This window comes from Rhineura floridana, chromosome 1 (genome assembly GCF_030035675.1).
Source record: "Rhineura floridana isolate rRhiFlo1 chromosome 1, rRhiFlo1.hap2, whole genome shotgun sequence".
In the NCBI taxonomy this organism is placed as follows: domain Eukaryota; kingdom Metazoa; phylum Chordata; class Lepidosauria; order Squamata; family Rhineuridae; genus Rhineura; species Rhineura floridana.
In genome coordinates this window covers 173,721,226-173,738,303 of record NC_084480.1, presented here as the reverse complement: position 1 = coordinate 173,738,303, position 17,078 = coordinate 173,721,226, and the positions used below count along the sequence as shown (strand labels likewise).

General features: G+C 40.8%; 1 protein-coding gene across 5 annotated transcripts in view; it reads left to right on the top strand.

The window, feature by feature from the left end:
- Positions 1-17,078, top strand: part of LOC133365104 (protocadherin alpha-2-like) — a 235,821-nt gene that overhangs the window by 128,789 nt on the left and 89,954 nt on the right. Inside the window, exon 2 of one of the 5 annotated variants that reach the window (XM_061586540.1) lies at positions 13,944-14,000. The exons of the other annotated variants lie outside the window; for them this stretch is intronic. Within the exon in view, the coding sequence (XP_061442524.1) occupies positions 13,944-13,976 (33 nt within the window). The 3' untranslated portion in view covers positions 13,977-14,000. Of the gene's footprint in view, positions 1-13,943; positions 14,001-17,078 lie in introns of those variants that run through there. 5 annotated transcript variants of the gene reach the window in all.

Below are 17,078 nucleotides of genomic sequence, written 5' to 3'. Positions count from 1 at the left end.
GCATATCTTAAATTATTGATGTTTCTCCCTCCAATTTTCACACCTCCTTCATCTTGGTCCAATCCTGCTTTCCGTGTGATATGTTCTGCATACAGATTAAATAAATAGGGTGATAAAATACACCCCTGTCTCACACCCTTTCCGATGGGGAACCAATCAGTTTCTCCATATTCTGTCCTTACAATAGCCTCTTGTCCAGAGTATAGGTTGCGCATCAGGACAATCAGATGCTGTGGTACCCCCATTTCTTTTAAAACATTCCATAGTTTTTCATGATCTACACAGCCAAAGGCTTTGCTGTAATCCATAAAGCACAGGGTGATTTTCTTCTGAAATTCCTTGATCCGTTCCATTATCTAATGTATGTTTGCAATATAATCTCTGGTGCCTCTTCCCTTTCTGAATCCAGCTTGGACGTCTGGCATTTCTCATTCCATATAGGGTAAGAGCCTTTGTTGTAGAATCTTGAGCATTACTTTACTTGCATGGGATATGAAGGCAATAGTTTGATAATTACTGCATTCCCTGGGATCCCCTTTCTTTGGAATTGGGATGTATATGGAACACTTCCAGTCTGTGGGACATTGTTTAGTTTTCCGTATTTCTTGACAGATTTTAGTCAAAATTTGGACTGATTCAATCTCAGTAGCTTGTAGCAACTCTATTGGTATGCCATCTATGCCTGGTGATTTGTTTCTTCCAAGTATTTTAAGAGCAGTTTTCACCTCGCATTCTAAAATTTCTGGTTCTTCATCATATGGTTCCTCCGTGAATGAATCTGTCATCCTGGCATCTCTTTTACAGAGTTCTTCAGGATGAATTATGCCAATTAGTCACATTTCCATAGATTTATTTATTTTGCATAAGATGCTGCTTCTTGAAGACAAGGGGAGGAAAAGGCATTATGCAGAGCACCAAAGCCCCTCACTCACCTCCTTGACTCTTGATAGTACTGCTGCTCCTCCCTTGCACTTCAAAGATTTCATGAGCATAGTCCACCACATTTTCAGAACTATCTTGTTGTATGAAAAGAAAATGAAAGGTGCAGTTCTTGAGGATGTTCAGTTCATTTCCTGATGCAAAATTCCATGTTTGCATGGTATGTTCAGGAGTCCTCCTTTTTATTCAAAGTTCAACAATAAGACTCCAGCAAAAATATCCAAAAGTAAACCCAAAGCTGAAACAGCAATCTCTTCTATCCCCCTGCCCCTTATGCCTCATCCCCAAAGGCCATAAAGTCTTCTGGAAGCAGTTCTGTTATGAAGACTCCTAGGGCTGGAGGGTGGGAAATGGACTGCCTTCAAGTCAATTCCGACTTATGGCAACCCTATGAATAGCGTTTTCATGGTAAGCAGTATTCAGAGGGGGTTTACCATTGCCTTCCTCTGAGACAATTCCATATAAGATATTACCTTCTGAAACAATGTGTATTCCCCCAGGGTTGGGGAAAATCTATATATGGCAGGCTACAATGTAGAAGCACATCCACCTTCCTCAATACTATATACATAAATCCAGATGTTCCCAGATGCAGTTACTGGGTAGAGTGTAATAATTTTCATCTTATGCTTCTGACAAAGTAAAGTCTTCATGAAAAAAGCTCGTTTCGCAACAAGGAAGGGTAACTGCGTTATGTTTTCAGCTATGGTTTTCTGTGTCAGAAGGTGCATCTCACACAGAGGCACATGCCCAGATGTATCATTTGTAACACGTCTCTGATAACCCCTCCTGGTTTGGGTAGCTTGCTCTTGTTGGCGGTATATTTTAATAAACTAAGTAAATGTATATCAGTGAAGATTTTGTGTATTTCAAAGAACCGTGTATATTGGGGGGGAGATGAGTTGCACATTGCACTCACATGTGGGATTCTTTTCAATGGGATCTGGGTCATCCAGTGATAGGAATAGTGAGCAGGTTTGTTTCTTATTGGAACAGCATCACCAAGTGCAGTGCTTTACTTTACTGAATGGCAACCATTTGCTTATTTGGGAAAAAGCAAACTGATACACCCAGGGTGAAAGTAACCTGCCCTGATTCTTCATTGTCATAGACTCATGCTAGTTTCTGGTTGTTGTTGTTTTTGTCCTACAATGAAGGGGAATAGTTTATTTTTGGTTTGCTGCTGAAGTGGATAGCAAAGTTAGCATGATTCAACAAGACATGTAGCACCCATGAGGGCAGGGGAAAGCAATGTCAGGGCCAGGGTACACATTCACAATTAAGCCATGGTTTGAAACAATGGTGTAGCATGATGTATGAAGCAGCTCAGTGCTTTCTGATACCTGACTGAAAAAGAACACAAGGTATTAGTTTGAGATGCTTATGTGCAATTATATTGTACATAGCATTAAATACACATATTTAGAACAATGCTTTGTCTTCTACTTAAAAATATCTCAGTTTATATGATAATTCCCCCCTTCTTAATTTTTACATGAATGAATCTGACCTAGTACATTGTACGGAAACATTGCCAATTACAGTACAAGAACTCTCCTGTATGTGTCTATTGAGAGCAAGTTTAAGCAGAGCTAGGAAGTGATTTGTTACAAGTAATGAATTACTTGTAATTCATTACTCTTTTGAGGAATGAGTGGATAATTCCTTTACATTTTGATTGTAATAGAACTAGGTTAATTTTATTACTTTTGTGGAGTAATTGTAATGTTTCCAGCATTACTTTTGGGCATTACTTGGGGGGGAAGCAGGGGAAGGCTTCTGCTCCTCTGATTTGTGGATGAAAATCATGTGCCTCAAATTGGGCTTCTGTGCAGTGTCGCTCTTCCCTCATGCTCTGTGGGTGAGTAGGAGGCGATGAGGGAGGAGGAGGGAGACAGGGTGGAGTGGAGAAAACAATTGTTTTAAAAATTGGATGGTGGTGGTGAAGAATGGAGTGGAGGGAAAAAGGAGCCAGAGGGCAAGAACATGGATAAAGGAGGAGAATTGCAGCATAATGGAGATAAAGAACTGTGGAGGTGAAAGATGACAACGTGTGTGTGTGTGTGTGTGTGTGTGTGTGTATGTGTGAATACTGTGTTTGCACTTGGCACACAAAGTGGCCTCCACCCCCACCCCCCTCTGGCTACTGTGCTACATTTGCAGTATTTTAACTTTTTTGCATCTCAGGGGAAAATGTTTGCTTGGGTGGGTGTCCCTTAGTTGGTGGCAGGGCGGGGTCTGGGAGGTGGTTAAGTGAGAGAGATTATGCTTGCTGGTGGTGTGGGGTTGCACTTGGTTTGACGTGCAAAGATCTGAGTCATGGCCTCTGCCTCCCTCCCCACCTCCCTTACCAGAGGAGAGACCACCATTGCTATCTTATGGATAAAAAGAATTATTCTACTACCTCTGTATGTGTGTTTATTTTTAATGTTATTTTAGGCTACTTGGATGTGCAGCAGCCAAGGCCAGCACCTTGTAGGTGTTTTTTAAAAAAGGAACTGAAATGTGATTGTAGTGATTACTTTTGAGGGAAAGTAAAGTAATCCGTTACTTTCAGAGCAATTGTGATTGTAACGGTAATTACTACTTTTTTTGGCCATGTAATTATAACTGTAATTTATTACTTTTTTAAAGTAATCTTCCAAGCTCTGAGTTTAAGTTCAATGGGGCTTATTCCCAGGTAAATGTAAGCTATGAAATAGAAATGGTGTCATAGTTTAAAGCAATAATCCAGAGGCCTCTCCTCTTGTTGAGGAAAAAGGTTTAAGACTGTCGATAGCTCAGTGGTGTTGAGTCTATGAGACCTGTCAGCACAATTCCTTCCTTTTTAAGTGGGAGGATGTGTGAACTGTACTCCCTGCCCTCTACTCCTGTCCTGCTGTGAGTAGTTTAGGATGATATGGCTCCCCTTAAACATATATGCAAACAGCTGTTGATTGGTTTACTCTAGTAACTATTGCATCTAATTTTTAGTCCAGCCACAGAAGTGTAATCGATTATTACAGCATGACATTTCAAGGAATGACAGGAAATGTTGGCATTCATTAAGATTCTGAAGTGATTATTTCTTTTTAACCTCTTAGCAACCACAATGCTTACTATTATAGAGTATTGTTTGGAGTGTTCAAAGCACTTTATATAATTTCCTCAGTAAACTTTAGAACAACCTTGTAAGGCAGGTCAGTGCTTCTACCCCCTATTGTAGCAGAGAGGCTGAAGGCGAGAGAATAGCACATTGTCTCAGGCTACCTTTGTGGGTTTTTAGCTTGCTTAAGTGGGCTAAGAGTTGAACCAGGGGCTTACCAGTTCATACTTTTAGCCACTTTGGTTCTGGTCTTGTCTTCAGGGATGGTTCCAGAAGATGCTATTGGATGGGTGTCTCTCAGCCCCCTGGCTCTTGGACTAAGAGGTGCTGGAGGACACTGTCTTGTCCCCAGTGCAATGCAGGATCAGGTGTCCTCGGCGGGTAGGAGTGCCTTTACCAGCTTTGGCTGGTAAGACAGCAACAACTGTTCTTGGATTGTGATAGCTTAACCACAGTTGTGCATGCATTGGTAACCTCAAGGTTGGATTCCTGTAATGTGCTGTATGTGAGAGTACCCTTGAAGTTGGTTCGGAGGCTACAAATGCAGACCACAATGGCTAGGTTGCTTGTCAGGGCAAACTACCACCAGCATGTAACACCTTGTTTTCAGGATTTGCACTGGCTGCCAATCAGACCAAGTTCAAAGTTTCAGTACCAACATGTAAGGCCCTATATAGTTCAGGAGCAGTTTACCTGAGAGATCATCTTATGCCATATATAACGATACGTCCCTGTGTTTTGCAGCTGAGTTCGCATTCAAGTCTCAAAGATATCAGAAGCCCACTCCACAAGTAACAGGGCTTTAGGGCAGGGTTTTCAATGTGGCTGCCCCTGTTCTGTGGAACAACATTCCTCTTGAGATATAACAAGGGCCCACATTCTGTACATTTGTGTTTCGACAAGCTTTTCCAGCTGGCTGAAAAGGTTTCTGCCTTAGGTGTTCATTTGGTATTGGTTTTTAAACCTATCCACAGTTTTTTTATTATTTAAAAAAACTATTTTAGCTGTATTTATGTCATGTCTGTAAACCATCTTGAGACATATGTAAAAGGCAATTCATATTCTTCTTCTTCTTCTCCTTCTTCTTCTTCTTCTTCTTATTATTATTAGTGAGAGTTGCTCATAGAAAATCCAGGGTGTGGGTGTAGCTGTGATTGGGCAGCTGAATGTCCCTCCTCAAACCAAAAGATAGCAGCAAAGACAGGACACCCTGTTTCTGGCATTCAATAGGAAACCAGAAGTTCCCTCTCAAAACAGTGAGATGTTACCCTATATATTTTTTTAACTCTTTGCCTTCAATATTCCATAGGTGTCAGAAGCTCATGGTGCTTTATAAAAAGCAACTCATTTTCTTTGGATATACAAATGTATATACTTCAGATACCTAGGGAGTCCAGCAACTACATAGGACCCTTAATTTGAATGGCTCGTTTATATTGCCTTTTAGACCTCTTCCCCCGACCGTCTTCCTTATGCGTCTCATGCCTCCTCTTCTCTCTTAACCCATTTCCCAGAATCCTCTAGTTTCCCATTTCTTGTCCTTCCTTGTAGCTCTTATGAGAGCCAGTGTAGTGTAGTGTTTAAGGTGCTGGACTACGACCTGGGAGACCAGGGTTTGAATCCCCACACAGGCATGAAGCTCACTGGGTGACCTTGGGTTAGTCACTACCTCTTAGCCTCAGAGGAAGGCAATGGTAAACCCTCTCTAAATACCGCTTACCATGAAAACCCTATTCATAGGGTCACCATAAGTTGGGATTGACTTGAAGGCAGTCCATTTCCATTTTTGTAGCTCTTGCATTTCTCACCTCTGCATGGGCTTCATTCCAATCTTGCTTCCTGGTTCTCTAGCTTAAATATCTGTCAGCAAAGAAATAATGAAAATTGACAGTGAAGTGTCATCACTCTGTTTTTAAGCTGATACACCAATGACATTGGTAGAGGCAAGGAAAATGAAACTGCAAACTCAGGAAGAGAAGAGGTATATTGGTTTACTCTTGAGTTTCACTTGGAAGGTTATCTTCAAAAACTGAGAAAAACTAAACATTAGATGGAAGAAAAACAAGAGGCCGTGTACACATTACCAGTTTAAAATGCAGTAGGGTGTTCTTTTTCTTAATTCAGATTGAAGGTGGTTTGAGGAAAAATGTATCAAAACCCAGTATTTCATAAGAAACAGCAGCATAGATAGGGATTGTGGCTGTTGCGTATATACCACTTCCCAAACCAGTGGTGGGAGTGCACTGGATGCAGAGTAAACAGGAGTGTGCAGCACACAGGCAGCGTTTAGTTTTTCACAACCCACTGGAATGTTGTGGGCTGTATAATACATTTTCTGACCTGATTCCAATCCCCAATCAATATGCCAGACATCTCTAGACTAAAACAGGTTGTAAAGTAGAAAGTGTGCATAACAGATGAGTGGGAGCTCATCAATCCTGGTTGGTTTTCAAAATGTCCAAATTTTAATGGGAGAAAAGGTAGGAAGATAAATTAATCCACAAGCCCCACCCCTTTACCCCTGCCCACACCTCCGGTTTTAGCCAAAGAATGCCTCCAAGCTTTATAGAATCACTAGTTAAGGGGGCAGGTACAAAAGCTGACTCTGGTCCCAACTGTCATTTGAGGATTGGTTTGTCTGTGGTTTATGAAAAGTTTATAAAATGATAAATGATGTACATAAGGAGAAATGTTTTATCTTCCCTCTGAATGTTAGAATTCCAGCGTTCCTGTCAATGAAGCTGACTTACAATGGGTTTCCACATAAACAAAAGAAAGTACTGCCATCACACACAGCACACAATGGGCTGGTTCGCATGGGAGCTGAAATTTGGATTAAAGATGCAGCTTTTTCCTCTGTGATAGATTTTCACGGTTCACACACGTCTGTCCTCCCTACCTTCCAATTCACTGTTTTCAATCCACACATGTTCGTGTTCATTTAGTATAGCTGTTTCCTTGTGGCCCCGCCCCCAAATTTACATGTTAACTCCCTCTGGAACATCCATATCACTAATGGAGAAGGGGAGGGTTTTTTTTGTCAATTGCATGCTAAGCCCGGAGGGGTGTGTGCAATTGACATGACATAACTTTTTTCCTCTTGTCAGTTTCATTTCCTACAGACAAACCCTTTTTTTGTTAAGAAGGAATGAAATGCAGTTTTTATAGTGCACTCTGTGTGTGTGTGTGTGTGTGTGTGTGTGTGTGTGGTTTTCGGAGATTGATGTTTTGTTAATTTGTGCCACAATAGCTAAACCCATGCAAACGTGGTTATCATGGTTTGAACACATCATGAGAAAACATGCCTCAGTAGCAATCAGAAAGAATGGGTTGGAAATTAAGGGAAGTAGCAAAACAGTTATAAAAAGCAAGGGATGGATTCACTCCATAATGGAAGGAAAAGAAAGGAGCGTACAAGACTTTCCCGTCCAAAAATGCGGCAGTCCCCTTTATCGAAACCCACCAATTACAAATCTGCGGGCATTCCAAGGACGGGAAATCACCTGCCACTGTCTATTGTGATGTGGAGTAATAAATGAGACGTTTGATTCAAAACTCCAATGAACGGTTAAACATAGAAAAACATATGTTGAGAGAAATTAAAAATAGCGAGTAAATGGAGCGCATCGCTGATTTAAAGGATCAAACATGGTACCCTTTGAAGCAAAATCTCTCTTCAAGTCCTGCACATTTCATCATGTCACTTCCTCTCGGAACGAACTTTGCCAGTTTTTGTGTGTGTTTGTTCCTTTGCTTGTTTTGGCCCACTTGCCCCACATTTTGCCCCCTGCCCCTTTGCCTTTAATGGCAGAAATGGAGCAGGCAAGGCTTCCCCCCTAGAGCTCTATCTTTCTTCAGGTGCGGAGGAGCACTCACAGCGCGCCTGAAGGGAGGCCCCAGCAGCCTGAAGTTTGGGGGCTGCAGGTGAGGAGCAGCAGGTGGCACCGGAAGCCCCGCAGGACCCACGCCAAGCTGGGACCCTCTCAGCCCCCTCCAGAAGATCAATTACTGCCGGCCGTTCGGGGGGGGGGGACTGGCATCACAGTCCAGGCAGCCACTGCCACAGAGCCTCTCCATCCTGCAGCCGATGCCAGCCCTGCTGTCCTGCTGTCTTCCCTCCTCGCTGCTCTCCCTGCCCAGGTAAGGAGAATCCCTCCTGGGGCAGGAGGGGCCTGGGACGATACCCCTTGCGAATGGACTGGGAAGGGGCAGCAAAGACCTTCACTGGGCTCTTCCTTAGCGATTTGGGGGGAAATCTTAGGGCAAGTGGGGGAAAGGAAGGCTAGAGTGACTGGAAGTTTGTTGTTAAGTGGCAGGAAACAAAATGACATTCATAGAGAGTGTAACGGGCAGAGAAAGGGGAAGATCTAAAGTGGCAAACCACCCGCGCAGCGAAAAACAGCGGAGAAAAGCAACTACATGGCAGGTGGGCACTGAAGCGGAGACACATTTTCCATCACTTTTCGGATTATTATCGGATTGATTTAATCCAGATTTAAAGGCAAAAGCAGCTGAGTGCTTTCGCATTGCCAAAAAGTCATGTCAACCGTGCAAATTAAAAGGGTCTGCCAATAGCACCAGATTCATACTAAACCTCGTGTGAACTAGCCCTATTAACTTGTGCCATTCACTGCCAGAAACTGATTCTGGCCACTAGCTAAAGTGGCTTTTAAAGGGGGATTAGACAAATTCATGGAGAACTGATCTGTTCAGTAGCTATTGTCAAGATAGATAAATGAGATCTCCATGTTCAGAGAAAGTATACCTCTGCATATCACATGCTGGAAACAAAAAAGGGGAAGACAGCCACCTTTGTACTGCGTTTGTGAATTCCCAGGGGCATCTAGCTCACCAATGTTGGAGGCTGAGTGCTGGACCAGACACCCACTTTGAGCATAATATATATGGAAAAGCAAAGTAAAATAAAATTAGAATGGATAGACCTTGGTCTGTTTCAGGATAACATTTCTTACTTTCTCAGGTTGTGATCCTCTGGTGCCTTTTCTGTGTATTTCTATAATTTTCAAGCTGGTTGTTTGTCACACACTTAGCACAGTCACTGTTGTTTGATGGCCATATGTTTACACTAAGCACCTGTGCCTTGCGCATTCAGAATGAATTGTATATAAATATCTTCATACAGCAGATAAGTGTCTAACCACTTCAAAGTGCATCTCTGCCAATGACCCTCAAGATATGGATCTCCAGATGCAGACCCCTTCTGTAGTTTGTGCCAGATGTGGTGCTTTTATGTGTAATGACCCTGGAAGCATGATATTAATATTTCATGTTGATGTTCTGATATAATGCTTTTCTTGGTACAAAAATGAGATGTCGGTATCTTGATAAAAGTGCTGTGAGGGCCAGCACAAAATGGCTGCCAATGGCAGCAAAAAGAGAGGTGACAGTACTCCGTACCAATGAGTACCATCACAAAAAAGCTCTCTCTCTCTCTCTTTCTCTCTGTATAATTTCCATCTAGCTGTGGTATTGGTGAAAGTATCAGACCTTTCTCTCTCTCTTTCATAATATTAGAATGCGAGGTCACCCAATGAAATTGTAGGGTGGTAGATTCAGGACAGACAAAAGAAAGTTCCTTACTGAACACTGAATTTGCTGCCATGGGGTGTGATTATAACCACTGGTTTTGAAAGCTTTAAAAGAGAATTAGACTAACAGTGCAATCCTGTAGTGTTTACTCAGAAGTAAGACCCACAGTGTGCGACAGGGATTTACTCCCATGTAAGTGTGCATAACATTGCAACCTACTTTGAAAAGAATGGGTATGCTGGTGACCTTGTGTTCAGAGGCAATGCCTCCTTGAATACCAGCTTCTGGGGAACAAAGTAGGGGAGGGTTATTGTCTTCTTGCCCTGTTTTGTGGGCTTCCAGTGGTATTTGGTTGGTTCCTGTTGGAAACAGAATGTTGGACCCAATGGACGTTAGGTCTTGTCCAGCAGGGCTCTATCTAATGTTCTTAATGCATGCATGTTTTATTGTTCTCTGGGAGCATTTAAATTTGGAGTGAAACATTACGGGTCGTAGCCAACTAAATTCTATTCAGAGTGAACCCACTGAAATTAATTAACCCAATTTGGTCACATCCATTCATTTCTGTTGGTCTACTTGGAGTATGGCTAATGTTGGAAACAACCCAATTTGCTATTTGTTGACTCTAGTGCAGTCTCCATGCATGACCTTGGTGATTGTGATTACTGTGGCTCAGCTTGTTCATCTGAAAGTTTGGACAGATTTCAATAATTGATTAAATGCTCTGGTATTTATCCCATTGACTGAATAGGAGCCGCAGTTTCCTTTCTTTTATTAATGTCATTGAAAAGGTGTTTCTCTGTCCTTGAATTTATCTTACAAAAGTGTTTTTCTTCTGCTTCAGTGACGATTTTCCAACTGCAGCTCCTATTCTTGATCATTTTCAGTTTAGGTTCTTAAAACTCATTAAAGTGTCCCCACTTAAGAACAAAATCTCCATTCTGAGATGACACATTTTATTCCTTTCTTGCAGATGATAAACTGAGGCACAAAAAATTAGGGGTTTTGCCCAAGGTTACATATTAAGCCAACTCATTTTTAACTTGAGTATTTATTTAAAGTCTGTGGCCTGATCCTGAGATACTTCTTAAGCTTTTAGGCCTACAGGTTCAAGTGTAAGGACAGACCTATGGGTGCAATAGCGCAGCAAAAGGTTGTGCCAGCATGACCTATGAACCAGCCCAGGTTGTTTTGCCATTTCAACATGTTGAACATGCATGAGTGGTGAGCAAAGTCACAAGATAACATGGAAATGGGTGAACAGTGTGGATTGAGAATGCAATATTAGGGAGCGTAATAGGGTTGTCAGGTTTCATGATGTAACCTAAAGCATTAGGTTTTTAACTACCTCCTCAAGATCTTCAGAAGAAGGACTAAAATTTCAAGGTGAAGGGATGGAACCAAGAGAGCAGGCTTCTTTCTCCTTGGCTTGATCAGAGCTTTTGCTACTCATTCCACCATCTATGTTCATCAACTTCTAGCCTGAGGAATCTTTCCTTGGCTCACTGGATATCATCCCCTGCTTCTACAAGGCTCAACTAAATCCCATCCCAACCTACAGTCTACATCCCCTCCTTGGCAGCCATACAGACTCAGAAAATGTAAACCAGAAATGTAAACCAGAAAATGTCCATGTAGGGATATTATTGCTGACCAACACAAAGGACATCAGTCCAAGCTTTGTATGCGAGTGTTCATATGCTAAAGATCGTCCATCTCCACTTCCTGTCTGAATATTAGGATATCTATGGGTCTGGTGTTTTGATGACTATCTTTTCTTTTAAAATTAACCTTTTAAATTGGAGGACAAGAGAGTGAATCTCCAGATTTCTCTTTCAATGAGATGGCAAATAGAAGGTGTTATCCAGATAATTACAGAAGGGATTAGGAAACAAGGTTGCCTATGCCTAAAAATCCAGTGGGTGGTAAGGGTGTAGAGTTTTATTTCTACTGATAATTTTCTTTTCTTTCTACTGCAACTTTAAATTTTCCACAGGCTCTGCCCGTTTGCACATGTTAGATTCTATTACGAATGGGACGACATATTACCTTGGCATAAGTGGGTTCCCAAAATGTTTTTGCCAAGATAATGTGACTGTGTGGGTAGAGGGGTATTTGCAGGGAAGAAATGGTAATCAGACCGGGGGTACTTAATTCTTTCCTTCCCTGCCCACTGATTTTTCTCTCACAACCCCCTCTGCACACACATGTAAATACACATACACACAGAGACATAATCCAGCTTATTTCTCATCTCAGAGCCAGGTTGGAGAAGGGAGATAAAGGAGAGAATTTGCAGATGAGTGAAAGCTTGACCGCGCACCACATCTATCTGCCAGTTCTCCTCTGCAGATGTCCCCTCCTCATTACCTTTGTAAAAGAAACACAGGTCGTGCAATGTGTAGCTCCACCTCAGTGGTTGCAAATACGTTTCAGTTTAAGACTTTATAGGACTTTACAGTTTATTGGAACACACTGGAAGTATTTGACCATGTGTTTGTTTTTCACTGGTTTTGAGAAGATTTGCCTGTTTTTGTAAAGGAATAGTTGAAGGCACAACAATAGTTTAGGAGCAAAAAATAATGAGAGAAGGACAAATCAGAACTGAAATAAAATCATCTAATAGTAGTACATACTTGTACATGTTAGTGAAAAGTCACACTATGTTCAGTTATTCTCTAGTGAGAGCCAGACTACACATAGCGCCATTCATTCAACTGGCAATTGTGTGCATGATTTTTTAGATTTAGAGCAGGGATTCCCAAACTGTGATCTGTGCACCACCAGTGTTCTGTGAACTTCACCCAGGTGGTTTGTTACAAATCAGTGAGCAATACCAGATTGCTTGAATCTCTCCCACAGCCACATGTTTGATGGAAAATGGCAAGACAGCAATTTCAACAGGAGCAGGCTCACAAAAATTCACTTACAGAGATTTCATTTTCTGTCCGTGCATTCTGAGACTGTAGCAGCAGTCTTTGTGCTGAAAGTACACACCCACATTTTAATTTTTGAGCAAGTAACCTCCCATCCCAAAATAATATTCACTAATAATAATTAGCCAAGTTAAAATAGCTTTGGAAGGTTCCCCTGTGGAAAGGTCTTAAATTTGATCACTGAAAAAAGGAAATTTACCTGAATCAGTGACCTCCAATAGCATCTGTTATGAACCACCCTGTTCAGATCTTGTAAGTTCAGGTCTGTTGCTTCCTTTATGGAATCAATCCATCTCTTGTTTGGCCTTCCTCTTTTTCTACTCCCTTCTGTTTTTCCCAGCATTATTGTCTTTTCTAGTGAATCATGTCTTCTCATGATGTGTCCAAAGTGTGATAATCTCAGTTTGACTGTTTTAGCTTCTAATGATAGTTCTTGTTTAATTTGTTCTAACATGCAATTATTTGTCTTTTTCATGGTATCTGCAGACATTTCAGATCTGTTGGTTTTTGTCTGTCTGTCTGATCTAATCTCATATAGCAAAACCAGGTTTAAAAAATCAGTGGAAACACTAAATGATGAAGGACAAGATCGATTGATGGCACAATGAAGTACTATGATGGTGCCCTTGAATAGGATTCCTGATAGCCTATAACTTACCCAGCCTTAGGCTATTTACTGTCCAGCATCAGTGATAGTGACAGTGGCATCTTAAACCTGATTTTCACGAACTAGTTGCACTGTGGTTGCTATCCCAAACTGCTCTGCCACAGCAGCATTTTCTGTGCTGCCATTGGAAATGCATAAATTGCATATCACTTTCCTTTTCCTCTTCCTCTATTATATTTAACAGTCCCATGCCAGAGTTGCACCTCCCGGAGGCCTACAGATGCTGGTATGAACCTGTTTTAAATGACGGGGCAGAGGAAGCAATGTAGCAAGCAATTCCTATGTTCCTATTATTGATACATGAAAATATGGCTTTTGGTGGCAACCACATTACTACCAGCACTGATGAATCAGGCCTAAGTACAAAAAGAAATTATCAATCCCTTTCTTCACCTATGAAGGCTTATGGAAGTAACTTCAAATGTGAACATTGTATATGTTATCTTCCATTCTAAAAACTCTACTAAATTCTGGTGGAGACAGCCTCTTTATTGCGAACCCTAATAATAATAATAATTATTATTAATAATAATAATAATAATAATAATAATAATATCTGTGTGAGTTTATATAAATGTATGTATGTCTGCACTTTCTTGGCACCATTATTCCTTGCATGGATAATACTTCTGCTGGATAGCGAAAGCCTGATTGCAATCTTAAGGTCATCTAAACAGTGAATGTTGCTAAAGTAGAAGATGAACAAATTCTACATGTTATCTGCATATGAGAATTGGTATGGGTAAATTATTGAACTCATTTTCAGGAACTTCATACAGAACATTCCTTCATCCTATAGGAAGGACCAAGATTTTATTTCCAGAGGCAAATACAAGGTAAATTAAGAAAACAAACTTGGCAATGAATAAATGAAGTTGGCAGCACATGGGCCTTGGTGTAGAGGCCATTCATAGTTACAAGGCTGTTCATAAGCACAACATGACCTCTAGCTGTGGAAATAATTAATTTTGGCTTTAATAATTCATCAAAACACTATGGAAAGCAATAGTGGATGGGAACTACTTTGTAATTTCAGCTTCCCAAGTACTTTATAGGAGCCATTAGCATCTTCTGATTATGGAGAGTATTGCCATAAGATGTAATCTTAATGCTCCTGAACAAAATACCTATAGAATTCAGTGATACATGGTTGTAGTTTGCAGGGGGGGTTGTATTTCATGATGTGGACCTGCAGTCAGAAGTGGTATAGCTCAGACACAGGTTTACTATCTCACTGAGAACTAAGCTGCATTCACACAGGCATATGCACAGTTTAGGGGTCAGATATTTTTAAGTGACACAGAAGAATATTGACTGAGATCCAGTTCCCATAGGCAGGATTGTGTACTTCATGACTAGGTTCCATATGGAAATATTCTCCTTAGGGAGAATTAGAACATCAACTAATGTTCATCAACAAAAATCAGAGGTAACGGTCAGGTTATGAAATTCCATACATTAGAATGGAGGCATGAGCTTAGACATGCCTATTTTTCTATACTTTTTAGTTTGTAAATGTAGGGTAGAAATCTAATACAGATTCATATACAAAGTGTTCTTCACTCATCAGTAAACCACCACATGTGGTCTCCAATCTCCAATGCATTTGAGAATAGAAGCCAAGACTTCTTAGAATGGAGGCTGGATTCTATGGTTTTCCATGACAATATTTTGTATATAAAGATGCCTTAACACTACAGACACATCTGAAACACAGCCAAGAAAATCAACACCATATAAAGATGACATAAAAACCCTGTAAAAACAAGAATTTCCTCAACTATCCTGCCTCTGGAAATTGGCCTAACCTTGGCCACTAAAAGCTGGCCCCCAACGTGAAACAATTTCCAGTACTTCTAGAAAATGCTCATGATGCCCCTGTGCTAGCTCTCATAAGAGAACAAATTCCATAATTCTGATCACAGCAGTTCAGTTGAATAACCTTGGTATATAGGCTTTATAGTCAATCCAAGGCTTCCAGGTTATTTTAGAGATCATAATGGAAACATCTACATCTGAAGCCATCCAGGGATTCATACACCTTGAATAACCTTGAACTGTATCTGCAAAGAAGTTAGAACACTTTGGTGACCCACTTAGAAAAAGGACTGTTGCTGCTATTACTATGACTATTTTATTCTGCAAACTGTGAACTGTATAGGGTACATAACACTTTCCTATGGTATCCTGAATCCCTACAGTATGAAAGCCCAGGTGCAATGGCAACCCCAGGAGCACTCTGTAGCTATAAAGCTGTGTGACCTGGGGAAATGGAACATCCTCTCTAAGGAGTGTCCTTCTGTTCTCTGCCAACCACCATTACCTCTGTCTTATCTGCATTCAGCTTCAATTAGCTTGTCTACAGTTAGTCCTCAGCTAGAAATTGAGTAAGGAGTGCAAAATGACCTGAACAGAAAATGAGAAAGAGAAAGTGCAAGAGCGAGCACTAGACCTAGTTGGTCAAGTTGTGTCTGGGCTGTACTACTTCAGAATGCTGATTTGGGGCTCATTTGAGGGAACATTCCTCTATATAAAACAAAATCCATCCACACACACAAGTTAAATATTAGGGACAAGGGTTCTAGCCTAACGTTCTCTCTTAGTATGCTTGCTTTTTATTTGCAGGTATTTCTTGCTGCTGCTGTACAGGGGAGGATTTAGTCACTTCAACATGTGTATGAAGCTGCTGGATGAGACTGGGATTTAGGTGGATTTAACTAAAGACTAAGGTTGCAATGAGAGATCAATAGAATTTGAGCTGCCGAACTGTGAGCATGACTGTAGGCTAGAAAAGATCACACAGCTATCTGTAGATCAACCCCCTATGCAGTTAACATCTAAGGCTGCAATCCAATACACACTTACCTGGGAGTAAGTCTCATTGAACCCAATGGGGTTTACTTCTAAGTAGAAGTATTAGATTGCACTGTCAGCCTTGCTGTCATTAAGGTAAGCTGTGACTAAGCCCTACTACTTTTGGTGCTTCGTTCTGTTATCAGCAGAAAAAGAGATGTAGGAAGAATGCTATCATTTTTTACATACCCATTTCTGAAACAATGGCAAAGTCTGCAATAACTCCTAATCAAAGAATGTACAACCTAAATACAGTCAGGATTTTTAAATGGTTGGTTGACAACTTTGTTTACAAAAGCAGCTACTGTATATAAAAGATGCATGGACATGCATGGCTACCCCCACTCCACTCCCTCACATCTAGACTAATGAAATTTACATCAAAGATGAGATGAGATTTAAACTGAAACATGGCATAGGGGTGGAGACATATTAGTATCAATGATCAAGTAAATAACAACACAATGACATGGCAAACTAAGGCCAAGAGCTTCAAATGAGGAAAGAATATGTAAACAAGCAAGTTGGGCATTAAAGAGGATTGAAGCATGAAACAAAATGTCTGAAGCAGAACTGGAACAAGAAATGCATACCAGCTCAGGAGGGGCTTAGAAATATATTTAGAAAGGGGGAGAAACAGAAGCTTTACAAGGAGATTATCAGCAGTGAAATTCCACATTGTGTAAGGAGAGTCCACAGTGTCTCTATAAAGACATTTATATCCCAGCCTACAACTTTGTTTGTTTCTTTAATATATTTGTACCCTCTTTTTAAGAATAACTTCTAACAAGACATCTTATAAATTTTTCTAATAACCAAACATAAAAAATAACATGAAAACAATAAATGCTTATGATTTTCTAGGCATATTCTGCTGAAAGTGCTTGGATCCATTTGGATTCAACAGCACAGCGAAAACGTAGGCCTAGTTTTAACCTCACTGAGATGGTAAACCTCTCTGTGGGCTGCATCAATTCATATTGCAGATGGGGCTGAGATTGTTGAATGCTCCTCAATACAAAAATTAAAATCCCTATACATGGGGGGG